The following is a 26324-nucleotide window of genomic DNA, read 5'->3' on the forward strand; positions in this document are numbered from 1 at the left end:
GAAAAACACTGACGCACATCCAGAAATAGAAGGGAGCATGAGAAAAAAAAAGGGGTGGGGGTGGGGGGTGGGGACACCAAAGACATGGGTACTCTATATTCACCTTACTGGCACCTGGCCTCATAATAAAACCCAACAGGTGCCCTAGGATCCTTATTTTAGGATTTGCTGGCTGGCATAGTCTTGCACAGGTTATTTTAATTGGCTTTCTCCGCCGCCCGCCCCCACCCCCACCCCCCAGGAAAGCATTGGAAACAAATGTAACTGTGCTGCAGCAGTAACTTTTAGGTTATGGTTTCCTGAAAACAGTGCCACCGCCACAGCGGGCACTAAGCAGGGAGACTTAAAGAATATAAGACACAGGGCCGGGCGGTTGTGGTGTACTCCTTTAATCCCTGCAGAGGCAGAGGCAGAGGCAGGCGGATCGCTGTGAGTTCGGGGCCAGCCTGGTCTACAAAGTGACTCCAGGACAGCCAAGGCTGCACAGAGAAACCCTGTCTCGAAAAACGAAAACAAAACAAAACAAAAAACCTAAGACGCGACGTTGTTGGTGTTTGATTTCTGGAGAGAGCGAGCCTATAGTACTGAAAAGCTGGGCTGCACTTCCCGGCTCACCGGAGCGGATGGGACCCGCCCTCTGGCCCCACCCTATCCACCCACGTGTCACTTATAAAGCGGTGTCCCGCTTTGCGGGCTTGCCCCATGGCCAGGCCCCGCCTACCTGTCAGTTCTATATAGCCCTTCCCATTGGTCTCTCTCTGGCCGCCTTGTCCAATCGCAGCCCTTAGCGGCAGAATTTGAACCGCCGTTTTCGTTTGAATCGGGCGGGCTCTGTGGGCCGTCTTGGCGCGGAACTGACTAGGCGGCACTCGGGAAGCGGGCGGCGGGCGGCGGGCAGCGGGTGTGCGGGTCAGGGCGGAGCAAAGGACGCGGGTGGCCGTGGTCCTGCCGCCGCGGCTGTGGAGCCGACGGGCTCTGACGCGGGCTGGGCCCTGTGAGCTGCGACCAGAGCTGGACCCGCAGAGGAGAGGCCCAGGCGGGACGGCGAGCCTCACGGAGAGGCTACTCCACCCTCGGCCTCAGTCACTCGCTTCGGACTGACAGCCGGCTGGACCATGGCGTCCTCCGCTCGCCTGGTCACCATCAAGCGGAGCGGCGACGACGGCGCACACTTCCCGCTGAGTCTCAGCTCCTGCCTGTTCGGAAGGTGAGCGCGCGGGATGGGGGCGAAGTGACCCCAGGCCCCGGACCCCGCGGCCCTTTTCGCCCTTTGCGCTTGGTAGGCCTGTCCCTTGTAGCATGTCGGAAGCCGTGCTCATGCACTGGGAGCTTCCCAAACAGAATCGGGGTTTTAAACTTGGTAGACGCGAAGCTGACTTCGGTGCCCTGCCAGTCCTGCCCAGTCCTGCACTGTCGCTCTGAGGCAGCCGGCTGTGGCTCCAGATGTTTCTGAAATCCTGCAGATGGGGGAGCCCTGTTCGGGTGCTCTGGGAGATTCCCCTCTTTCCCTACCCGGTGGGTCTGATGGCAGTCCTCCTTCCTGAGGCTTTCCAGCCAGTTGCTTGCCTTGCCACTTGGGCCAAGTTTGACCGTTTATAGCTCCTTCTGCCGCTTTTAAAATGCTACCTGAGAAGGAGTTTTGAAGAAAGCACGTCTTTCCTAACACCTTGCCTGTTTGTAATTAGTTTCTAGGTTTTTGGCTCCCAACAGACTTCAGCTCCGAGGCAAGGTCTGCCTTGTTAATGATTACAGACCGCCCCCCCCCCCGTCCCAATATGGTGTCTGACATTTAAGATCAATCAGTATGTGACACAGGTTGAGTGTCCAGTAGGAAGATGGAGATTTGGATTTGGGAGTCCGGAAACAAACATTTGGCAAAGTCTGGTGACAGTTTTTTCATGTCACCCAGGGAGAGGTGTCTGTCACTAGTAGCACAAAGTAAGGACAGAGAGACACGATGTGTTTGACGGTGAACAGGGTGTTGAGGGATACTCTGGTCTCGAATGGCTGTGGCATGGAGGTTAAGAAATATGAACTGTAGTGATCTTTCTGTTCTGTAAAACTGGGTTCTAAGATATGGACTCTGCCTGGGGTTTTGATAACCCAAGCCTACCTTTTCTTGAGAGGGAAGAAGCTGTCACTTTCTATAGCTTTTTTTGTTGTTGTTCAGAAGAAAAATAAGTAACCATCCTTGTCACCTGTGTCATTCGTTGGGTTTATTACTTAGATGTGCTTTGGGTACGTTTTAAACTTTTGAAAACAATTTGCGTTTGGTTGTTTTCAATTTGTTTGGTTATAAATTGGTTGTAAACAATTTATAGGAAGAGATACATGTAGACTCCAGAGGTTCATAGGAAAACAGACAGCACATCGCATGTATTCAGGCCTTTCCAGTTCAGGCTGGAGCTATCTGTGAAACTCTTCCTGGTACGTGGATGGTTAGGAATTGTCCCTTCTGTGCTGTGCCACCGTAGTGCTGGCTTTCTAGAAAGACATTCTAATCTAGATACTGTTTGTGGACTAGTGTTTGTATTGTGAGGACATTTGAATCTGCCAACATGGTGCGGGTGTTAAAACAGGTAAAAAAAAAAAAACTCGTATAGATTAATTGCGTGACACAAGTGACACACGTAACTGTCACTGAATAGCAACAGTGGTTCTGGTATGGACCTTCTGTTTATGAAGGAGCTGAGGCATTGAATACCTACAGCACATTTTATGTCATTCAATGTTCAAATTGTTATAAGCACATTACAAAGTTTTCCTAAACACTGATATAAAGTACTCCTTTATTTACATCTTGTAAGTATAACTACTTATACGATAATGTGTTTAATATAATTATTCTGAAGTACTAAAGTTTTAATGGTTTTTTTATGGCTTCTTAGGCTGTACTCATGAGAATTGTTTGCACTGCCTATTTTGTCTTGTCAGTCCTGGTGTCATTACACTTACAGTCTCAGCATATTAGTAAAATTCTGTTAATATTTTTGAAAACTTGAGTGTTTCTTTTTTTTTTTTTTAGTTGCATACCTTTGTAAAAACCCTTATTTATTTATTTATTTTTATTATTATTATTACTATTAAGGAGTATTGAATGTGACATTCGTATCCAGCTGCCTGTGGTGTCAAAAAAACATTGCAAAATTGAAGTCAAAGGGCAAGAGGTAAGGGGGTTTTGGAAATCAACTCTTAAAAGCTATTGAATATGATTTTAAGCAAGTCCTTAGTATTTGCCTCTCCTCTCTACTTGTAGGCAGTATTATATAATTTCAGTTCCACAAATCCAACACAAATAAATGGGACTACAATAGATGAGCCTGTGCATCTGAAGCATGGAGATATAATAACAATAATTGACCGATCATTTAGGTAGGTGAAAATTAATTGGGTCAATTCTAAATATGTGCTTTAGCTATAAACCAGTACCACAGTTGATCTTTCTTTGGTGTAGATGGATACTGGAAATATTGCAGTGTGTGTGTGTGTGTGTGTGTGTGTGTGTGTGTGTGTGTGTGTGTGTGTCTGGAGAACAGAGGACAACCTCAGGTGTGGTCCTCAGGATATGGGCCACTTTTTCCTCCCAGCTTTCTGAGAATAGGTCTCTAAGTACCCTGGGATTAAGACAACCAAACCCAAGTGTCCTCCTGTTTCTGTGTTCCCAGTGTTGATGGCACATCTTAAAATTCCTAGCTCCTAGTCCCTTAGAGTGTTTATTTGGCTCTTAAGGAACTATTATGTCAAACTGAGGTAACTGGGCTGGGTCCTAACCCATGACTGATGTCCCTGTAATAAGAAAAGGTTAGCATACAGGGGAGCAAGTGCACAGACAGGAATCACTGTGAAGAGGCAGGAAGAGGGCTGCCAGTCCAGGAGGCCCAAAGGAAGCCGTGCCCACAGATGCTTTGGACTTGGATTTCCAACCAGAACAGTGAGCGGCACATTTCTGTTATTTAAAGCACTCTGTCTGTGTTTAATTGTGGTAGTCCTAATTGACTAATACAGCACCACCAAGTTACAAAGAAAACCTCTACAAGGTGGATGTTGGTGTGTGTGTGTGTGTGTGTGTGTGTGTGTGTGTGTGTGTGTGCTTTCTAATCACAAATTCTTTTCTCTTACTAAGCCACCATGGTGGCTATAACAGAGAAGTGTTTTTGGAATCTTGCTACCTGTTTGTGAACCTCTAAACATGATACTAGGCATGAAACTTTATGTGTTTGTGTCTGACTAATGTTCTTGTTTGTGGGATTTATGTAGCATGCTGGGTGTCTTTGCCTTGTTTCCTCTCACAGTATAGGTATTTCATTACCATAGCACAGTATACACAGTAACACGTAAGAGTATTCACAATTTATTCATTCTTGATGAGAATTTGAGTGACTCCTAGTAGAAATCTCTTAAGGCTTTCTTTGTGATCAAATGCCCTCCCCCCATTTTCTGTATTTGAAAGTGGTATTCTACAACTATTGAATGTAGTTTTCTATTTGTAGACCTGTTAAATTCTCTGTTCTTAGTAATTATCTTATTATTTCCCCGCTTAATAGTTTAAGAGAGATATTGAAATCACCCACTGAGGATTTGTTTACTTTTCTTAATTAATTTTCCCTTTCACTTTTTGCTTTATATTTTTTGATGCTATACCCTGGCATATGGTTGTGGACTCCTGGACATAATTCTAAGTGATTCACAGAATTCTTTGTCATTTAGAACATCTCTTTTCATCACATTTTTAGCCTTAGTGAGTCTTTTGACTGATAAATATAAATAAAATAACTCCTTGTGCTTGCATAGTGCAATGTTTTTGCCCCCGTAATTTCAACTCTTTATAATTCTTAAGGCTTCTGTTGCCTCTAGGAGCCTGCTGTTGAGTAGCTTGTCTTTAAGTAGACTACTGTTAAGTCCTTTGTCTCTATGAATGATTTGAAGGGACATTTTTATTGACTAGACTCCTCAAAAGAGACTTGGTTCAGCACTATAATAGCTTGGAGAAGGCTTTCAGATGCTAGCTGGCTTCAGATCTCATGCAGACAGCATCTACATTTAAAAGGCTACTTTGCTGAGTTTTTGTTGTACACAATAAAGAATTTCAGATGTGAACTCTTCGCCGAGTCTGTCATAATGCTCGTGTCATCTTCCTAAGATGTGCTTTTTCATTGCCAGACCTGGTGGTACACACATTAATCCCAGCGCTTGGGAGGCCAGCTTGGTCCACAAAGTGCATTCCAGGACAGCAAAGGGTACACAGAGAAGCCCTGTCTTGAAAAACAAAACAAAACAAAAAAGATGCACTTTTCTTCCAGAGAGATCGAAAAAGTAGTGATCCTAATTCTAGGACATAGCTTTGTAGTTTTCCATTTTTATGAGTTTTTAGTATGAAAAATCTTCTTAACTAAGTCAATTTCTTTGTGTAAGGTAATATTCTGAGCAAAGCCTGAAGTTTGTTCCAGGTTTTGTATCTTTAACACTTGAGCCTGGCGGTTTAAATCTTCACCTGATTCTCTGTGCATTGTAGATATGAAAACGCAAGTCATGAAGATGGAAGCAAGTCAACAGAATTTCCAGGGAAATCACCTGGACAGGTGAGGGGAAGTACTCAGGTTTGACTTTGGTTCTTTTGTCACGATGAGAACTCATGTTTTTAAGAAGTAATTTTTCACTTAAATTTGTGACCAAGATGTCTTTTTGATCATAGCAGGGAAATGTAAATAACAAAAGCAAGGAAGTAAGTTGCCCATGAACATAATAAACTAACCTAAAATGTTTCTTTTTGCTGTTCAAAAGAAGAGTGCTAACTTGGTCTCACACTCTACTAGACTGTATTGTGATCGTTCAACCCCATGTTAGGATGGTCTGAATATATAGAAATTGAATGGGGGGAAAATAAAAGGAAGAACATGACTGCTCCTAGGTACAGTGGAGTTTTTTTTTTTTAATATATATATAGATATGAGGGAGAGAACATAAGCAGAGACAGGTATCTGTGGGAGTCCAGAGTGAACGTGACCCTGAGCTAGGCCATGTGAGGGAGGGGCAGGTGGGGGAGAAGAGAGAGAAGCCAATGACCAAGAGGGGCAGAGTGGACCGAGAGACTAGCACAGCCAAAACGCTTGTGGTATATACGGGCCAGAGGAGCTGGGGAGAGGGCAGCCCAGCCCCTGGGCTGGAGAAGTTTAAGATAAAGGGTGCGGTACGTCAGACAGGAAGAGGGCCCTGTAACAGATAGAGGGATGGTGGACCAGCGTCCACTTTGCTATGTTAATGACACCTAAGTCATTTGTCCCAGGTTTGAGACCTAACAGAAATAAAAGAAAGAGACACATCTGCTGAGTCAGTTTGTCTCCTAGTCCTTGTACCTGTCTGTTTCTGTGTATCTAAAATAATTACACTGTGAAAACAGAGTGCTGACGTTTCCTAGTTTAGAGGGCAGTGGGTCCGGTGCTTGTCATGTGAAGGAACCCTGGCACTTGAGAGTGGCAGCAAGATTCCTACCACTGGTACAGTTCACTACAGCTCAATCTAAGATTAGAAGCTTGTGAGATTCAGTAGCTTTAGGGTAAGGCTTAAGAATCTTTGTCTCTCCTTTTAGAATGCTTGTCAAACTAGTACCATGACAGCTGCAGTCCCTTGGATTAGGAGCTTTACAGTTCGCCTAGGTCTCTGCCATGTTAAATAGTGCTTCTCCCTTGGAGGGGCGCAGTGCTCATTGACCTCTAGTGGAAGCTATTTTTTGAGGTGTCCCACACACCAGCCACCATTCAACTTGTCAGAAGGTGCTGGAGAGTAAAATTATTGGTGGTTGTTCATCTATGGGATAGACAAGTTGATGAACTATTTATCTGGTTACTAGTCTGTTAAAATTCAATACACACATTGTGATAATAATTAATAGGATTTTTCTGCCTGTTTAATATAATCATGCAAAAATTACAGGACTGGGAAAATATCTTAGTGTAAAATGCTTTTTCTGTAAGCATGTGCACCTGAGTTTGATCCCCTAGAACCTGTGTAAATAAATCTGGGTGTGGTGGCATGTCCCTGTAGCCCTCATCACTGAGGAGGCAGAGACAGGAGGAGTCCTGGTATTTAGTGACCAGCTAGTCTATGCAAATTGGTGAGGGCCAGGTTTAATTTGTACCCTGTCCCTTGAAATAAGGTGGTGAGCATCTGAGAAAGATACCAGCATCAACTTTGTTCACAGCACACACGAACATGTATCCTTCACTTCCAGGATCGTTCCCTATTGCAGAATATGTAGGCCCCGTCTAATAGTATACAGGCTCTGAAGTTATAGTGCCCATGGATGTGCTGCCTTTACTGTGTCTTAACTTCCTGGCTCTCGGATACACAGCAGATACCTGCAAAGGATGAGAGCACAGGTGCTAATGGAACTGCAGATCAGCACATCCTGAGTCCATTTCTAGTGAAACTTGGTAGCTATGCTTTGCGCCTGTGGTGAGTTAACAGGTGAAGGAACTTAATTTTAACTTTGCTTCTTTGTTCATATGATGCTGGAATATAAAGAAGTTCTAGAAAACTTACTGGGAGTCAGGGCCCTGGAGAGATGGCTTAGTGTTTAAGAGTGCTTGCTGTTCTTCCAGAGGACCCAAGTTCTGTTCCTGGCACCCACACTGGGCAGCTCACAACCACCTGTAACTCCAGATACCCACACAAATGTGCCTAGACACATATACACATGCATAAATACAAAAATAAACCTTAAAATTAAAAGAAAAAAAAAGAAAGATTTTAAGTTAGTTAAGAAGTGCTGATGTTATGACTACTAGCTTTCAAGTCCCTTGGGTCTATTTCTCAAATCTCTAGATATCATAAAGGAAGCAGCTTGGCAAATGATAGTAATGAAAGTGTTTTCATGTCTCAAAAGGACTACACAGATAAAGGTGCTTACATTCCCGTTCTTATCTTTCCAACTTGTAGGACCCGGCACGGCGAGCCTCAAGAGCTAGCTTCTCTGCTGACCCTGGTTGGTACTGGTCGGGGTCTGTTCTGGGACCTCAGACCACTATGACAATAGCAAGGGTGGGGTCATGGGTACATAGGTATGAAATTTCTGCTCTCCCAAACCCATAAAACGCCGGTTCCATTTAACATGCCAAACCAAATCAGGTAGCTGGGTAACTTGTTCCCTAGAGTTTTATTTAGTTGCCCATTTAATCTAAAGCTGTCTGGTAAGGTATGTTACGTGACTGGTTATTCAAAGCTAATGTGCTTTATCAAGATGGAAAAAGTATAATAAGACAAGTATAAGAAATTAAATAATTTGTGGACTAAATGAAAAGCTAGTTAGGTTATAAGGCAATTTAAAATTCCAGCAATGCTAGTCACTAAGAAACTGTTGAACTTCTGTTTCTTATTTCATATTTATTGCCAAGATGGGAGAGGTCACGATGTCAAAGCTTCAAAAATCACTGCTTCAAGAAGATCTTCGGTACATGCCAAAGGGCTCACTGGAGACAATCCTGCCTCAGATGGTTCAAAGGACACTGTTACCCAAGATCCACCAGGGCATGTAGAACAGCACGGTGGCAGAAACATAGGAGAGCCCATTTCTGGGGATCTCTTTAGGAATTTCAGGGCTACAGGAAGCACTTACAGGGAACTGACGTCTTCTCCTGCACCAAGCCTTAGTAATAGCAAGAAAAGTGACTATCCCTTTGAGGAACTTTATCAGTCAATGAAGGAACAGTTGGTTATAAAATCACAGAAACTGAGGCGTAGAAAGTCAGAACCACAACCCGATTGTGCGGCAGGAAAAGAAACATTGGAGACGCAGCTACTTGTGTCATGCAAGGCCAGACCAAAGTCCAGTGGAGGCACCCCTCTTACAGTAACCTCTTCACCCAAAGTTGAAAAGATCTGTACTGAGAGACAGAACAGCAATGTGGAGCCTGTTCAGACTTCCACGGAGGCTTTGAGGTCCAGCTTCTCTCTCTTTGAGACAGCTAAAATGAAGACCCCTGTGCGGAAGTCACAACAACTTAAGGATGAAGATGTCCATGTTACTGGTGGAAAAGAGTCTGTGAATCCAGATGAAAGAGAAGATGCCAAGGCAGTTCATAAAATAGTCACTCCTAGGAAGCTGGTAACTAGAAACCAAGCTTCAGTGAAAGTTGAAGATGCTGTCACCCCTGCTGATACATCAGAAAATCCGTCTTCCAGAAAGAGAAAGAGTACTCCTGCAAAGGTAGAGGTGCAGTCTGCACAGACACAAAAGCGTCTCTCTTCAACTCCATGCCTTGCTCCAGGTGAACAGAAAACTCCCAAGGATTCCTTTAGCAAGCCTGAGAAATTGGCCACCACAGCCGAACAGATTTGCTTTGAGCTACCTGGCCTTAGTTCCGTTGATATCAGCAACTTTGGTGAATCCATTAGTAAGTTATTTAACTGTTATGTCTACTTTCCCTAGTAGGTTACCGTCTACCTTACATATTAGGAGTTCATGAGGTGTTCATTTAGTATGATTAGCTGTGTGCTAAAGAATCCACTGAGTACTCTGGTACACTAAGAGGCATGCTTTATCTGATGTATGGGTATAAAGACTGCCTTTTATAAGGAGGAGTAATACAGGAGGTGCACCTAGTTCAGGAGGGAACCGCATCACAGGAATTACTTCAGGAAAAATAAGGGTATAATCACAATAGCTTTTCACTTCTGGTCCAATATATTGTGGGATTGGTCCTTGGGAATAAACTGTTGTCAGGCCTTTGAGCATCATTGGATATAGTGGCTCTTGTGTTCACACTCTATTCTCAGTCTCTTGTCTCTCTATCTCTCTCCTTTTCTTTCTTTTATTTATTTATTTTTGAGACAGGGTTTCTTTATGTAGCTCTGGCTCTCCTGGAACTTGCTTTGTACACCAGGCTAATCTCACAGAGATCCGCCTGCCTCTGTCACCCAAGTGCTGGGATTACTTACAGGTGTACACCACCATCACCCGGCTTGTTCTCAGTCTCTTAGAAGCACTTTGTTGCAGACACTGGGCTGGACTCAGGTTTCTACACAGTGGAGTTCTATATGCTTCCAAGGTATTAACATTTTGTTTTTAATTTCTTTTTACATATAAGAAATTATATGTAATTTAGTATATGGGGGAAAGGGAGTGTAAGCATGTGCCATGGTTCTCATGCAAGACAGCTTGTAGGTAGGGGTCAGTCCTCTCCTCCCAGGGATTGACCTAAGGTCCATAGCTTAGCAGCAAAGAACCCTTACCTGCTGAGCCATCTCACCACCTAGAGAAAGCTCTCTCTCTATCTCTGTTACAATGCAAACTGACAACCCAAGACTATATAGTGAGTAGCTCTGTGGCATCTTTCTACACAACTGTTTCGTGCTGGCTTACAGAAAGGAAAGCTCTCTGGGCTCCAATGCACTTATCTTTGTATGAGGCACGGTTTCTGCTGGTGAGCTATTGGTGTGGCTATCTGTCAGTGACACTTGTACTCATGAGCCAGTGTTCCATTGAGCCTCATAGTGGAGTGCCTGTCCTGGACAAGGGGTTTATGTAGACTGTTTAGGAAGTTGTATAGGTTTGGGGTTGTGAACTGCCCACAAGCACTGCATAGAGATTTTTCCTGCTCATATAGTTTACTCAACAAGATAGCTCTGGGTCTAGCCCAAGTATGTGTGTCTTTTATCAAGTTTCCTCAGGACATTGCTCACTTTCTGACTCCTGCTAGACAGTAACACCTGTTACTATAGACTGATAACTTTTTAAAGCTCTGTCACGTGCAGTTTTCAGTTTAAGGAGAACCTCTGTTCTGTCCAATTGAAGTGCAGTGCATCCGGTTTCTCTTGAGATCTTTTAGGAAGTCCTGAGGCTGCTCTTGCTTTATCATTTTTATGAATAAAGGTGCCATGTTTCAGTGCCTTTGCAGTGCATTACTTAATGCTGTTTTGAAATAAATCCTAAGTGACATTTACACTGCTCTTTTCATGTTTGCATTTCTTATTTTAGACAAGAGTGAGGGAATGTCTTTGAAGAAAAGACGTGTATCCTTTGGTGGTTGTCTAAGACCTGAATTATTTGATGAAAACTTGCCACCTAATACACCACTCAAAAGAGGAGAGACACCAAATAAGAGGAAGTCACTTGCCACTCACAGTCCAGCTGTCCTGAAGAAAATCATCAAGGTAAGTTGAACAGTCAGCATTGGATTTGTACCTCATGGTTCACAGATGGTCCACATTCCATCCAAAACCCAGGCAGAGGTAGAAAGGCAATTGAGATCTTAATTTTCTACCACTTACCTCATGCCCAGAAACAACCATATGTGCTCTCAGGTCGTTCTGGGAGGTGAGGCGGGGTACTGGGTACTTTCCCTTTGAAGAAAACTCTGGGGCACACTGACACCATTTTAAAGAATCTGAGGGGCTAGAGAGATGGCTCAGTGGTTAAGAGCACTGACTGCTCTTCCAGAAGACCATTGTTCAAATCTCAGCACCCACGTTACAGCTTACAATTATCTGTAACTTCAAGATCTGACATCATCACACAGGCAAAACACCAATGCACATAAAAACAAACAAAAAGAATCTGAAGACAGCAGCATACGTGATCACAAGGATTGCTTTTTGCTTTGTTTTTTGATAGTATAAAGGCATTGAGGTTATGGGAATGAAAATCTTTGATAAAACATCTTTCTTCTGCAACTGTAGCTCCTTAGGCCTTTAGCCCTCTGTCACTGTTTTGTCTCTTTTCTTTAGTGTGACTGCATAGCTCAGTTTCCTAAAAGGACTTGTAGCCACACTCAACACCTTCCTCCCTGTCCCACCTCCCAGAAGTGAGTGTCCCTCTCCATATAGACCCAGGACTGGTGTTGGCTGAGCTGAAATTGAGCCTTGTTTCATTGAGCGGTGTCGCCTTCCTCACTGGTACTTCAGGATTTGAAAGCTACATGGTTTGTTGTAAAGGTTTTTAATAGGCATTACAGAGATGTTACCTCCTTGATTGGGTTTCTCATAAACAACTCTGCCTTGTCAGGTCCCACCTCAGTCCCCAGGGAAACAAGAGTCTACTGGAATAACTCCACCAAGGGCAAATGATCAAAGACGCAGGTCAGGAAGGACCTCGCCTGCTTCCAGTGGAAGCAAATCCTTATATCAGGCAGATACACCCAAGAAAGCAGGCAGAAAGAGCAGCAACGTGCCAGCCAAGAGAACATCCATCAGCCGAAGTCAGCATGGCATCCTACAGATGATTTCCTCCAAAAGAAGGAGTGGTGCTTCTGAAGCCAACCTGATTGGTTAGTGTTGTCCTGGGCAAAAATAGTTCAAACTCAATTTTCTTATGCTGGGTTTTGAAAAGTTTCACCATTTTTTTCCTTTGACAGTTGCAAAATCATGGGCAGATGTCGTAAAGCTCGGCTCGAAACAAGCACAAATTAAAGTTGTAAAACATGTCCCTCAAAAACAGACGAGCAAAAGACAAAGAAGATCTAATACTCCAAAGGTATAGGGCTTCAGCCATGCACTGCTTTTATTTTCAATTGCCGTAGGCATATATTATTCATGCTGTGATATTTTGTCTGCCTTGCTTTTGTCTGCAGAAACCTACAAGCACCCTTCACAATCAGTTCAGCACAGGCCATGCAAACTCTCCCTGTACCATTGTAATAGGGAGAGCGCAGATTGAAAAAGTAAGCATGCCTGCTCGACCCTACAAAATGCTGAACAACTTGATGCTAAACCAAAAAATGGACTTCAGTGAAGATCTGTCGGGTAAGTGCATCCTGAAGACCTGTGGCCTCAGCCCTTGTGATCCTGTTTGTGACTTCTGTGATGCTCGTTAGCTCCATCCACCATCTCTTACAGTCATACAACCTTAGAACCCCAGCTGGGAGCCCACAGAGAAAACAACTACTACTCAAAGATGAAGTTGGTTGGGAGTAGAGGACAGGTCTCAGTCAATTTTGGGCGAATCTGTCCTACTGGACATAGGGATGCAAATTTCCAATGCATACCCACTGCTGAGCAGCATGTGTACAGAAAATAATGGAAAGGTACACTGTGGTGTGAGGGCAGTGTGCTCTGTTACAGTCTTTTCAGAGAAGTTGCACTGACAGCTAATCCCAGGGAATACGTTGTTTTAGAGCAGTGTTGATTCTTCAGGATTCACTTTCTAGAGAGCTTAACTGCTTCCGAGAGGAAGCCATGTAAGAAAGATTCTTTTTTTTAAGCTATCAATAATTGAACTATTTCCGCTCTGATTGAGTATCAGTGAAAGTGTGACTGGCTGGCTTAGATTTACACTCAAGAAAGCAGATTTTGTCTCATGCTCCTTGATATGTGATAGTTCCTATTTGTACAATTCGGAAGAGAACTAAGATTTGAACTGAGTAGTAGAATCTTCTTTTTATTTATTGCAGAATGACTAAACACCTAAATATATATTTGTGAAATAGCCCATTAAAGAACTGCATTTTGATCAATTTATTAATCTTCTTAAAAATAACAAAAGATAAAACAAAAAAAGTGAATTAAGTATATGTGTGGTTTTAAATTAAATATGTGATGAATATATATTATATTTAAAAAAACACTTAAAGATAAGTAAGATTTTAATGAGGCGATGCATAGCTGGAGTCTGAAGGCTTTTGTCGTAGAGATTGTCTTGAGTGAGAGTGGGACACTGCGAGCCATGTTGCCCATGCTTTCCTTTCTCAGGACTGAGTGAATTGTTCAAGACCCCAGGGAAGGAGAAGCAGCAGCGGATGAGTGACACGGGCTCCGTTCTTTCCAGTTCAGGGAATTTGCCTGAAAAACAGGTTCAAGAAACTAATTCAGGAGACACACCTCTGGCCATCACCTCAGAGATCTTGGGTTGGTTTATTTGTCTATTTCCACTATTATACTTTCAAATAGGGACTTGAAGCTGGCCTTTTTCTTTAGGGACTGTACTGTATTCTCTACAATTGCGTTCTCTGGTGAAATGCCATTTCTACCTTCTCTGTTCTGTTTTCAAGCAGTCTTCACAATTTTTGTAATGGTAGTCATTGACTTAGCTTGGTAGGAAGAATTATTGACTAGGTTAATAAGTTTACATGATGTCTGTATGCTTTTAGCTACTTTGTTATAAGAGGATAGAAACAGTACACTTGACCTGCCATATTTGTATGTAAATTACACATATTAAAAATTGTTTAAAGGATAGAGATCTAACTCAGTCTGGTAGAGAGTTTGCTTGGCATGCAGGAAACTCCGGATTAAGTCCTTAGCGTGGCAAACATTTGGTGTGATGTTATATGGCAGTGATCCCCGCACTTGGGAGGCGGAAGCAGGAGGAACCCAAGGTCATCATTGCTTACATAAAGAGTTTGATATGGACCCTGAACATAAACAATAGAAACTGTGTTACTTCGCTAGTGAATCAAGATAATAGATAACTCTTTCTGGGATTTTAAAACAAAATTGCCTATATTCTGGTCCATGTCACATGTCTGGCAGGCTTTAGAAGACCCTTCTTGACACTTAACATGACCCTGCTCTATCACCAAATAACGTTACATTTAATGGATCATAAATAGGGCAGACTTGAGATTATCTAGTAGCATGGTAGATGAGAATCTAAATTATTGGTTCTTATATACTTACTAAATACCAAGTATTAAATTGATGTTAGATGGTGAGAATAATAATTTATTGTATATGTATTTTTGCTTCTTACAGGAGAAAATGTGCTCTTTGGTACTCAGAATGCAGCAAAGGAGCCATCTGACAAATATTCTGCAAGTCCTAGCTTAAGACGGCAGAGCATCAAGAATGGAAACATAGTGCAAACCCCCAAGAATGTCCATAACATTACTCACCTTGAGCAGAAGACTCCAGGCTCTGGCACAGAACCTTCGCAGAGAGCATCCAGTGTGAGTGGGTTAAGACAATCTAGACAGCTCAGACATCATACCCTTGTACAAAGTTCGAATGAAAAAACGGAAGTGGACCTTGCTGACAGCATCACAGGAAGACACTTAAGGAAGACATCACTGCGAGGACAAGAAGTGGATCTACAGGTGCAGGACTATGAAAACGCTTCACAAAAATGCAAGGAAAACATTGAATTAAAAGAAGGTTCAGAAAAGACGTCAGCTATTAGATCAAGTGCCAGAGACCAGAAGCCAACAGAAGACTTAATAGGAAGAGTGGACCATGCTGAGGAACTACTTAATCAGGAACAAGGAACCAAACAAAACCCAGAGGAATCCATGCACATGCAAAACACACCAGCAAGTGATGATCAAGGAGCTACAAAACAGAAAGTGGGCTCAGTTGTTTATGCAACCAAGGTGAAGCGCTGGCCAAAAACACCTGACAAAAAGACCCAACTTCTAGAAGGCCCAGCTGGTCTCAAGGAACCCTTTGAAACACCAAACTTGTGTGATGATAAAACCAAAGTCCCTTGCAAATCCCCACAACCCACAACAGAGAACACCAAAACAAGCAAAAAGGCACGGGCCAGCGCATCTGGGAAGAAAGTAAACACAAAGGAAGAGGAGCTCCCTGCACAGACAAAGCTTGTACACGTATCAGGGGGAACCAAGCACACTCCCAAAGTTCCAGGACTTGAGCAAGGCAACATCAAAGCTTTGAAGGAATCTGAATATAAAATGCTGTCCCCGACAGTAATTCGAAGCAAAAGGTCTTTAGGAAAAGCTAAGGAAAAAGCTCAGCCCCTGGAAGATATGGCTGGATTCCAGGAACTCTTTCTATCACCAGCCCACAGTGCCGAAATCAGAAAAATGCCAAGCAAATCTCATCTAGAACCGGTCAGGACTCCAGCAAGCACAAAGAGACTGTCCAACATGAGTCTCAGGGTAGATGTGAGAGAACTTTCTGTAACTGAGAAACGAACAAAGTCACCAGGCAGAGCCACACAAACACCAGCACCTGAACAGGAAGAGAATGATGCCACAGCCTTTATGGAAACTCCAAAGCAGAAACTGGATTTCACAGGCAATTCAGTGGGCAGTAAGAGAAGGTCATGGACGCCTAAGATCAGGGCTCAACCCCTAGAAGACCTGGATGATGTCCAAGAACTCTTCCAAACACCAGCTGGTGACAGTGACCCAGTGACTGTTGAGGAAACGGCGAAAATGTCTTTGGAATCTCCACAACCAGAACCAGTCAGGACCTCAGCAAGCACAAAGAGACTGTCCAAGATGGGTCTCGGTCAGGTGGATGTGAGAGAAAAGCTTTCAACAACTGGGAAGCGAACAAAGTCACCAGGCAGAGCTGCACGCACACCAGCACCCATGCAGGAAGAGAATGATGCCACAGACTTTATGGAAACTCCAAAGCAGAAACTGGATTTCACAGGCAATTCAGTGGGCAGTAAGAGAAGGTCACGGACACCTAAGATCAGGGCTCAACCCCTAGAAGACCTGGATGATGTCCAAGAACTCTTCCAAACACCAGCTGGTGACAGTGACCCAATGACTATTGAGGAAACTGCAAAGATGTCTTTGGAATCTCCACAACCAGAACCAGTCAGGACCCTAGCAAGCAGAAAGAGACTGTCAAATATGGGTCTTAGGAAAGTGGATGTGAGAGAACTTTCCATACCTGAGAAGCAAACACAGTCACCAGGCAGAGCCACATACACAGGAGCACCAGTGCAGGAAGAGAATGATGCCACAGCTTTGATGGAAACTCCAAAGCAGAAACTGGATTTCACAGGCAATTCAGTGGGCAGTAAGAGAAGGTCACGGACGCCTAAGATCAGGACTCAACCCCCAGAAGACCTGGATGGTGTCCAGGAACTCTTCCAAACACCAGCTGGTGCCAGTGACCCACCGACTGTTGGGGAAACTACTAAGATGTCTTTGGAATCTCCACAACCAGAACCAATCAGGACCCCAGCAAGCACAAAGAGACTGTCAAAGATGGGTCTTGGTCAGGTGGATGTGAAAGACACTCTTTCAACAACTGGGAAACGAACAAAGTCACCAGGCAGAGCCGCACAAACACCAGCACCTGTGCAGCAGGAAAAGGAGATTAAAACAACTATGGAAACTTCAAATCAGAAACTGGAGTCTGCAGGAAATTTAACAACGCCTGAGAGAAAGCAGAGACCACCTAAGGAACAGGCCCCATCTCTAGAAGACCTGACTGGTATGGAGGAACTATTCCAAACACCAGAACATGGCAGTGGCCCATTAATTGTTGGCAAAACCAAAGCAGTGTCCTTTAATTCTCCACAACCAGAACCTGTCATAACCATAAAAAGCATAAAGAGACAGTTCAGGGCAAGTATGGGTAAAATGGATATGAAAGAAGAAATTTTAGAGTCAGAGGAACACCCCCAATCAGGAGAAGCCACAGATACACTCCAAGTACCCACTGACAACAGAGTCATTAGGGCATCGAAGCGACCTGCCAAGAGGAAACTGGATCCAACAGCTAGTATGCCTGACAGCAAGAGGTTTCGACGTGCAACCAAGGATAAGACACCATGCCTAGAAGACCTGAGTAGCGTCCAACAGCTCTTCCAAACACCAGGCTATGCTAAAGACTCATTGACCCTTGGTGAAACCAAAAAAATGCTCACAAAATCTCCTCAATCGGGACCAGTTAGAACCCAAACAAGCAGAAAGAGTCTTACCAAGATCAGCCACAGGAAAATGGATGTGACAGAACTTTCAGAATTCTGGGAGCAGTCACCAGGCAGAACCCCAGCAGCACCAGTACAAGATAATGGGTTAAAAGCAATTATGGAGACCCCCAAGGAGAAACTGGAGGCTGCAACAGATGTAACTGAGCCTACCAGACAGCCAAGAGCAACTAAGAAAAATGTCCAACCCCTGGAAAATCTTGATGGCTTCCAAGAACTCTTCAAAACACCACGCTATAGCACTGATCCATTAACTGGTTACAAAAAAACAAGAATGTCCTTGAAATCTCCACAACCAGGACTTGCTAGAACCCCACAAACCTCAAAGAGACTGACCAAGACAAGTCTCTCTCCACTGAATATGCTCAGGCAGGCTACAGGAGAGGTTGTACATACACCCAGAGGGCCAGAAGATGATAGCAGAGGGGTCAAAGATGTGAAGGAATTCACAGCTAAGACACTGGGCCCATCAGCAAGTGTAACTGGCAGCAAGAGGCAGCAAGGGGCATGTAAAGAAAGGTCTCAGTCTTTAGAAGACTTATTTGGTACCCAGGAGCTCTTTCAGACACCAGCCAGTAGCAAAGACCCAGTGACTGTTGGGGAATCTACAAAAATGTCTTTGGAATCTCCACAAACAGGACATATCAGGACCCTACCAAGCACAAAGAGACTGTCAAATATGGGTCTTAGGAAAGTGGATGTGAGAGAACTTTCCATACCTGAGCAGCAAACACAGTCACCAGGCAGAGCCACATACAAACCAGCACCAGTGCAGGAAGAGAATGATGCCATAGCTTTGATGGAAACTCCAAAGCAGAAACTGGATTTCACAGGCAATTCAGTAGGCAGTAAGAGAAGGTCATGGACGCCTAAGATCAGGGCTCAACCCCTGGAAGACCTGGATGGTGTCCAAGAACTCTTCCAAACACCAGCTGGTGACAGTGACCCAGTGACTGTTGAGGAAACGGCGAAAATGTCTTTGGAATCTCCACAACCAGAACCAGTCAGGACCTCAGCAAGCACAAAGAGACTGTCCAAGATGGGTCTCGGTCAGGTGGATGTGAGAGAAAAGCTTTCAACAACTGGGAAGCGAACAAAGTCACCAGGCAGAGCTGCACGCACACCAGCACCCATGCAGGAAGAGAATGATGCCACAGACTTTATGGAAACTCCAAAGCAGAAACTGGATTTCACAGGCAATTCAGTGGGCAGTAAGAGAAGGTCACGGACGCCTAAGATCAGGGTTCAACCCCTAGAAGACCTGGATGGTGTCCAGGAACTCTTCCAAACACCAGCTGGTGACAGTGACCCAATGACTATTGAGGAAACTGCAAAGATGTCTTTGGAATCTCCACAACCAGAACCAGTCAGGACCCTAGCAAGCAGAAAGAGACTGTCAAATATGGGTCTTAGGAAAGTGGATGTGAGAGAACTTTCCATACCTGAGAAGCAAACACAGTCACCAGGCAGAGCCACATACACAGGAGCACCAGTGCAGGAAGAGAATGATGCCACAGCTTTGATGGAAACTCCAAAGCAGAAACTGGATTTCACAGGCAATTCAGTGGGCAGTAAGAGAAGGTCACGGACACCTAAGATCAGGGTTCAACCCCTAGAAGACCTGGATGGTGTCCAGGAACTCTTCCAAACACCAGCTGGTGACAGTGACCCAGTGACTACTGGGGAAACTGCTAAGATGTCTTTGGAATCTCCACAACCAGAACCAGTCAGGACCCCAGCAAGCACAAAGAGACTGTCAAAGACAGGTCTCGGTCAGGTGGATATGAGGGAAGAGCTCTCTCCACTGAATAAGCCAAGGTGTGCATCACACAAAGTCATGCATGCATCCAGACTTCCAGAAGATGATGGCAGAAGGGCCAAAGATGTGAAGAAATCTCTAGCTCAAACATTGGACTCCACAGTACATGTAACTCACAGCAAGAGGCAGCAAGGGGCATGTAAGAAAAGATCCCAGTCCCTAGAAGATTTATTTGGTCTCCAGGAGCTCCCTGAAGTACCAAGCCATGACAAAGATTCAGTGGGAGGGAAGAAGCTCACAAAAGTGCCCTGCAGGTCACCACCACAACCAAAAGGCACTTCAGTAACTTCACAGAGACAGCCCAGAACTAATCTGAGGAAAATTCATGTGAAAAATGAACTGTCAGGAGACAGAATGCTTCCAGAAATATCAGGGGAAATCGTGGACTCATCTAGAGTACCAGAAGGTGAAGACAAAGTCATTAGAACAAGGAAGCAACCTATAAAGCGGAAATTGGACACAGCAGTTAGTATGCCTGGCAGCAAGAGACAGCGAGTCACAAGAGCAGAAAAGGCACAGACCCTAGAGGATCTGCCTGCCTTCCAAGAGCTCTACCAAGCTCCAAACTTGGCAATAGATTCGGTGACTGTTGACAAAACCAGAAAGATGCCCAGCAAATCTCCAGAATCTGTGGACACAACTTCAGGGACACAACCAGGAAGAAGACTGAGGAAACGGCGCGTGGCTGAAGAGCCTGTAGCACAAAGAAAGACTACAGGAGTGTTACGAGAAACAAGAAACAACACACACAAAGAGCCCATGGGTGAAAGCAAAGGTGTCAAAGAGTTTAAGGAATCTTCAACGCAGAAGCAAGACTCAGCTGTTAGTTTAACTGGCAGGAGGAACCAACCAAGGATACTTAAGAAGACCCAACCCTTAGAGGAGCTGACCAGTTCCCAAGAGGAAACATCTACAGGAATGTCTTGCACATCTCCACAAGTAGAAGAAAAGGAAACCACAGCAGCCTCAAAGAGACACCTCAGAATACAAGTGTGCAGAGTGGATGTGAAAGAAGAGCCCACAGCACATAGAAAGCCACCAGGCAGAGCAATCAGGAACACACTCAAAGAGCCCTTGGGTGATAGTATGAATGTTGAAGAGGAGCTTAAGAAGTCTACAAAGCAGAAAATTGACCCAGCAGCAAGTGTGCCTGTCAGCAAGAGGCCACGGAGGGTACCCAGGGAAAAGGCACAGCCTCTTGAAGTACCTGGTCTCAAAGGACCAATCCAAACCCCAGGTCACACTGAGGAATCAGTAAGTGATAAAAGACCCACACAGATGCCCTGTAATTCTCTACAAGCAGAACAAGTGGACAGCCTCCAAGCCTCACCAAGACGTCCCAGGACAAGGCGTGGGAAAGTAGAGGTGGATGAAGAGCCTTTAGTAGTGAAGAAGACAATGCCAGCATCAAGGCAAACTATGCGGACCTTCAAGATCCCTGAAATTGATGGCAAAGGCACCCAAGCTTCAAAGGAGCCTGTAAAGCAGAAAGTAGACACAGCAGCTAATGTAACCAGCAGCAGGAGGAGGCTAAGGGCACATAAGGATGAGGTCCAACCTCTTGAAGTTCTGGGTGACTCCAAAGAAATAACCCAAATATCAGACCATTCTGAGAAACTACATGACACAAGTGACCTTAAGAGCACTCTACAGCAAATGCCAGACTCAGCAAAGCCTTTGAGAACATGCAGAAGAGTGCAAAAGGCCTCTCAAGAGGACCCCATGGAGATGTCAGTGGATACCAGAGACCCTGCAACATCAGAAAGCAAAAGCAATGCTTCCCTGCCTCCCAAGAGCAAGTCTTCAAGAGATGGAAGCATTTCAAGAACCAGGGGGTTGCGCTCTATGACACAAAAGCAGGAAGCAACAGAAGAGAAGCCTGTACCTAAAACAGGGAGGGCTGCTCGCAGCAAGAGGCGTGTATCACCTGAGCCTGTGAAGATGAAACACCTTAGAATCATGTCAAAAAAAATTGATCCCGTGGAAGAGCAGATAAGCAACATCAAGGAAATGCAAGAAAAGGAAGACAACAGAGAAAACTCAGTCACTTCAGATCAGGTAATAGGGATGGACTTAGTGGGTGCTTGTCAGGGAGGGTGAGGCTGATTTTGCTACAGTTATTTGTGTACAGTTGGGGTTTGTCCTCATAAATACTCATTTCCTTGAAGCTTCCATTTATCACCATTAATAGCTGTGGCCAGTGGTCCTTTGGGGATTTGCACAAGGAATAGACTAACTCCTTAAAGTTTTCCTCTCTGGAAAAGAGCTAATCAAAAGTGGATGTTGTAGTTCTCAGGGAGTGAATGAATTGCTTTGAAGACTTCATCAGAGAATGGGTGGGCAGTGTAGTTCTGTTAAGGACACAGGTACTAAGGCTCACGTGTATTTGAGAAGGAATGGAACAGGAAGGTCACCATGGCACTCCTCAGAGATGGCCGGACCTTGCTCCTTGATTATCTTTAAAGGACCAGGGATTCCTTTGCTGCCTGTATGACTGGCATTCTTCAATGTATGAGCTGGAGTTTCCATAAGAACAAAACAGCCAAGACATCACTTTGAATATCTTAGATGACTCTTAGTAAATTAATCAGTATGAAATTTGTGATCCTTTGTCTATATTGCTTTTATTTTTCTAATGAATCTTGAGATTTAACTAATTTTGTGATTGTCTTCTCATTCCCTTAGAAAACACCCCAGAGCTCTAGATACCGAAAGAAAACCAACGGAAAACAGCTAAGACCCAAGGCTGATGCATCTGCAGAAAAGGTTGAGATAAAGAAAAATGAGAAGACTGTAAAGTTCTCCCAGGAGACAGAGCTGCACAACCCAGATGATGGAGCCAAGAAATCTACATCAAGGGGCAAAGTCAGTGGGAGAAGAACATGCTTGAGGTCTGCAGGACAGAGTGAGACTCCCCAGCCCCCTGCTGCAGAGGAGAAGACAAGCAAGCCAGCGGCAGGAATCTTGGTAAAGACTCAGAAAGAGAAAAGAGTCTCTGCAGATTCAGATGTTAGGTGTTTGAGATCCAAAAAAATTGGAGCCACTTTGGACAGTGAACCTAAGCCAAGAGTAACTCAAGGTGCCAAGAAAGGTGCTAAAATTCCAAAGAAGGTAAGGGCCCTTGCTGTTTTACATCCTACCAGACCCAAAATGCTCTAATATTTATGTTCAGGTTACAAAGGCAAATAAGAATGTGCCAGCAGCTCCCAGCTATGCTAATGGGAGAAGCTGTCATCCAAGTCACCTACTTTCTTGTGTCTGTTTTTGGTAATTCCACGTTCAATTATGAATTCACCTATTGAAAATTTCATTCCACGTGGTGGCACATGCCTGTAATCCCAGCACTCAGGAGGCAGAGGCAGGCGGATCGCTGTGAGTTGGAGGCCAGCCTGGTATACAAAATGAGTCCAGGACAGCCAAGGCTAACACAGAGAGATCTTGTCTCAAAAATCAAAAAGAAAAGAAAAGAAAATTTCATTCCAGAAGACCTATACACTTATCTAATGTCACTTTGTGATGGTTGTAATGTGGAGTATGGTGGTTGTAGATGACATCTTCTGCCTCTCTAGGTTGGCAACACTTAACTAAAATAAAGATGGCCATGTATGGACCTCAAAAGATTTCCTTTAAAATGGCTGAATAGGGGCTGGGAATTGACTCAGTGGTTGAGAGCAGTAACTGATCTTTCAGAGGAACCAGGTGTGATTGATTCCTAGGACTCACGTTGCTCACAACCATCTCTAGCTCCATTTCCAGGGGATCTGATGTTCTCTTCTGACCTCCTTAAGTACCAAGCAAACAAAACACTCATCCCCCAAAAAAGAAAAGTCTCATTTTAGGAAAATAACAATAAATAAAAGGGCAGAATAAGCCCAGGATTGGCTGTCTCCTAAGCAAATAAATGGAAGTAGGTAAGTTCTACTCAGTGTGTTGTTTTGCCACCCTCACCTCACAGTATCTTAGCTAATGGGCTGAAAATGGGCATTGTCTGTCTTACATTAAGCAGTATTCTAGGAAAAGTTAGAGACAGGGTGGGCAGTTACCTTTGTGGGAGTGATATGTAAGTGTTCTCTACACTCAGTTTGAACTTGAACATACTGTATTCTGAGACAACTGATGAGATGAAAGGTAGCAACAGCTACTTGAGCTAGAGTTGTGGCTGAGCTGGCAGTCCTAACCACTTCTAGAATAAACCAAGAAGCACTACTGACAGCACAGGGAGTCCCACGACACATCCCACAGAGCTGGAGGGAGTGAGACGGCGTGAAAATCTAGTGAGAAGGTACAGATAGAATGCCTAGAGCCGTGGTTCTTAGCCTTCCTAATGCTATGATTCTTTAATGCAGTTCCTCATGTTGTGGTGACCCTCCAACCGTAGGGTTATTTTCATTGCTGTTTGGTAAATAATTTTGCTAGTTATGGCGCATAATGTAAACATCTGATATCTGAAAGGGTTGACACCCTCACAGAGAGGTTGCAACCCACAGGTTGAGAACCACTGCTCTAGAGGATGGAAGGGAGGCTCAGGAAAGGAGACCCAGGAAATGGAGACGGGCTCTCTGGAAGCAGAAGCTGTTTCATGGTAGCAAGCCTTCATTATGATAGCAAAGAGACACCAGGAACTCAGCCTCCTATGGTTAGCAAGTATATCTCATGTTCTCACTTTAAATCAGAACTCTAAGCACATAATACTGAAAGTAGTACTTTATCAGAATGAAATGGAAGGAATGAAACCCGGTTGTTTTACTCGAATAATCCTGAATACAACAGTGAAGCCGAGGGTCAGGTCATTGTGTCATAGGCACGCAGGCCTCTTCTCGCCCATCGGTACCCAGGAGGCTCCATACACCGACAAATGTCTCTAGGACTTCCACGCTGCTGTCTGTCAGCCATGTGGTTCTGCTCTGTGTCCATACACCCAGATACTGTATATATGGGATGTATATATTTTCCAGGGGTCCCTCCTGCAGATGTGCTGGAGGGTCAAGCCTCTCATCTGTTGTGTGTGACTTTTGTCAGCATGTGTACAGTAGATCCATGTGAGCAGCCACCTGTTACTTCTAGAATTCAACAGCACTCACATACCAAGCTCCTTGTCCATACTGAGCCTCAGTATGTTTTCTGCTTTCTGTCTCCTTTTCTTAGTATTTGTGAACATTCACAAAGCTGCTTCTAAAGTATGTCCAGCATCTCCCTTGGCTTTTCCTAATTTGCATTGGGTGGGCCTTGTGTTTATCAGGTACCAGGACTTTTGCTTTGGTATGTGGTCATTTGCTCTGAGAGGCTATTGTCATCTTCTGCTTTCTGTAAATTTGATCCCCATTTCCAGGTAGATGGGCCTCCATCTCTCCCCTGCCTTAGAGGACCCATTATACTCTTACAGACACACAGGAAGCCTCAGGACACAATGACTGTTCTCAGTCTGCGGGAAACTGGCTTTAGGACACTTAAGTTTTCATCTAGGCCACATTCAGTTTTTCTGAATGATGTCTTCTGATTAGTGAGCCATGTGCAGTGATGGAGAACTTGTGTAATATATGTCAGAAACTTGTGGAAGAACATAGAGTCTACGTTTAAAAAGCTAAGAAAACATTTAGGGAGAAACAACCTTAAAGCAAGCATTGTAAAAATTTCCAACTTTGAAGTATTTAAAAAATAAGGTTTTCTTTTTCTTTTTTCTTTTTTTTAATGTGTAGTGAGTGTTTTGCCTGCATATTTGTATGTGTACCAAATGTCTCCTGGCAGAGGTCAGTCAGAAGAAGGCATCTGATGATCCCATGGGTGGTTGTGAGCCACCCACCATGTGGGTGCTGGGAGTTAAACTCAGCTACTCTGCAAGAGCAGAAAGTGCCCTTAGCCACTGAGCCATCTCCTTAGCCCCTCAAAGTTCATTTATATTTAGAAGACCCGAATAACACTTAGGTCAGGACCAGGAGTTTGTAGAGTTGAGCTCGTCACAAAAATTGTTACTTGGCATTTAGGAATTATGATTTTCTTCCCAAACAGGATGAAGACATTGTATACACCAGGAAATTAAGAACAAGACGTCAACCAGAATAGTATACCATGTAGCAGAGACATTTAAGAAAGAAAAATAAATTCAACTTCATGATGAATTGCAGTGTGAGTCTCACCTCCAGCATGAAGGTGAACTGTAAATAATGCTGCCTGTCTTTAAAGAAAGAAGCTTCAAGCTTTCCTGGTTATACTTTCTTCAAACTCCAATGGAGATCATGAAGGGGATCACCAGGAATCTCAGCAATAACAGTTTAAAAGTTTGGGAGTGGTGGCTTTCTGTCCTGCACAATAAAGCTTTGAAGTTCACTGCCTCCTGTGGCCTCTCTGAGTATCTGTATCTGCATGTGTCCACCATCACAGCAGGGAAAGCAGGAGGCACTATTGCATTCTCAGGTCCCATCAGTGGAGCGTACACAGTATAACTACATTGGAACATTTGGTTTGTAAACTTCGATCATTAGACATACTGTAACAGTACGGAGTCGGCCTGATTTTTTTGGTGTTTGGCCTTTAGTAGAAATGGCTATGACCAGGCTGGCTGGTGGTCCCCTTCATGGGCACAGGCTACTTTGTTAAAGAGGGCTGGCTTCCTGCACTTCTCTTTCGGCATCTGTACCGAACAACTTGGCTGCCTCGCCTATGGAACTTCCTGTTGGATAGTGTGCCACTCCTGTCTTCCATCCTAGCTTCTGCGTTTTCTGACCTCATGCCCAGCAGCAAGAGCCAACACCCTTAGCCACCCTGGTGTTTGGTATGAGATGAGTATCTCCAAGTCTCACTTTAACCCTAGACTTTCAGTTTCAGACTCTACATATCTCCACTACGCACTTGTATATTCAATTTTGTGCTTTTCACTCGGTCCACTAG

General features: G+C 44.2%; 1 protein-coding gene across 2 annotated transcripts; it reads left to right on the top strand.

Annotated features, from left to right (window-relative positions):
• Positions 1 to 816: 816 nt before the first annotated feature.
• Positions 817 to 25768, top strand: MKI67 (marker of proliferation Ki-67). Of its 2 annotated transcripts, none has more exons than XM_084773549.1 (14): positions 817 to 1207; positions 3089 to 3167; positions 3257 to 3372; positions 5513 to 5579; positions 7936 to 7981; positions 8391 to 9389; positions 10973 to 11152; positions 12003 to 12260; positions 12348 to 12466; positions 12564 to 12735; positions 13681 to 13836; positions 14683 to 21497; positions 22137 to 22550; positions 25446 to 25768. In XM_084773549.1, the coding sequence occupies exons 1-14, from the start codon at positions 1116 to 1118 to the stop codon at positions 25497 to 25499; spliced, it is 9567 nt and encodes a 3188-aa protein (XP_084629675.1). In that variant the 5' UTR covers positions 817 to 1115; the 3' UTR covers positions 25500 to 25768. The 2 variants fall into 2 exon arrangements, with proteins under 2 accessions (XP_084629675.1, XP_084629674.1); XM_084773548.1 differs by having other exon boundaries at positions 10973 to 11148; positions 11999 to 12260.
• Positions 25769 to 26324: the final 556 nt, after the last annotated feature.

Source organism: Acomys minous (assembly GCF_964271855.1).
Source record: "Acomys minous genome assembly, chromosome: 2".
Taxonomy (NCBI): domain Eukaryota; kingdom Metazoa; phylum Chordata; class Mammalia; order Rodentia; family Muridae; genus Acomys; species Acomys minous.

Coding starts and splice junctions, on each gene's coding strand:
- MKI67 (XM_084773549.1), top strand. CDS start 1,116: ATGGCGTCCTCCGCTCGCCTGGTCACCATCAAGCGGAGCGGCGACGAC. Junction 12,261..12,347: donor TTCTGAAGCCAACCTGATTG/GTTAGTGTTGTC, acceptor TTCCTTTGACAG/TTGCAAAATCATGGGCAGAT. Junction 22,551..25,445: donor GTGCTAAAATTCCAAAGAAG/GTAAGGGCCCTT, acceptor CTTCCCAAACAG/GATGAAGACATTGTATACAC.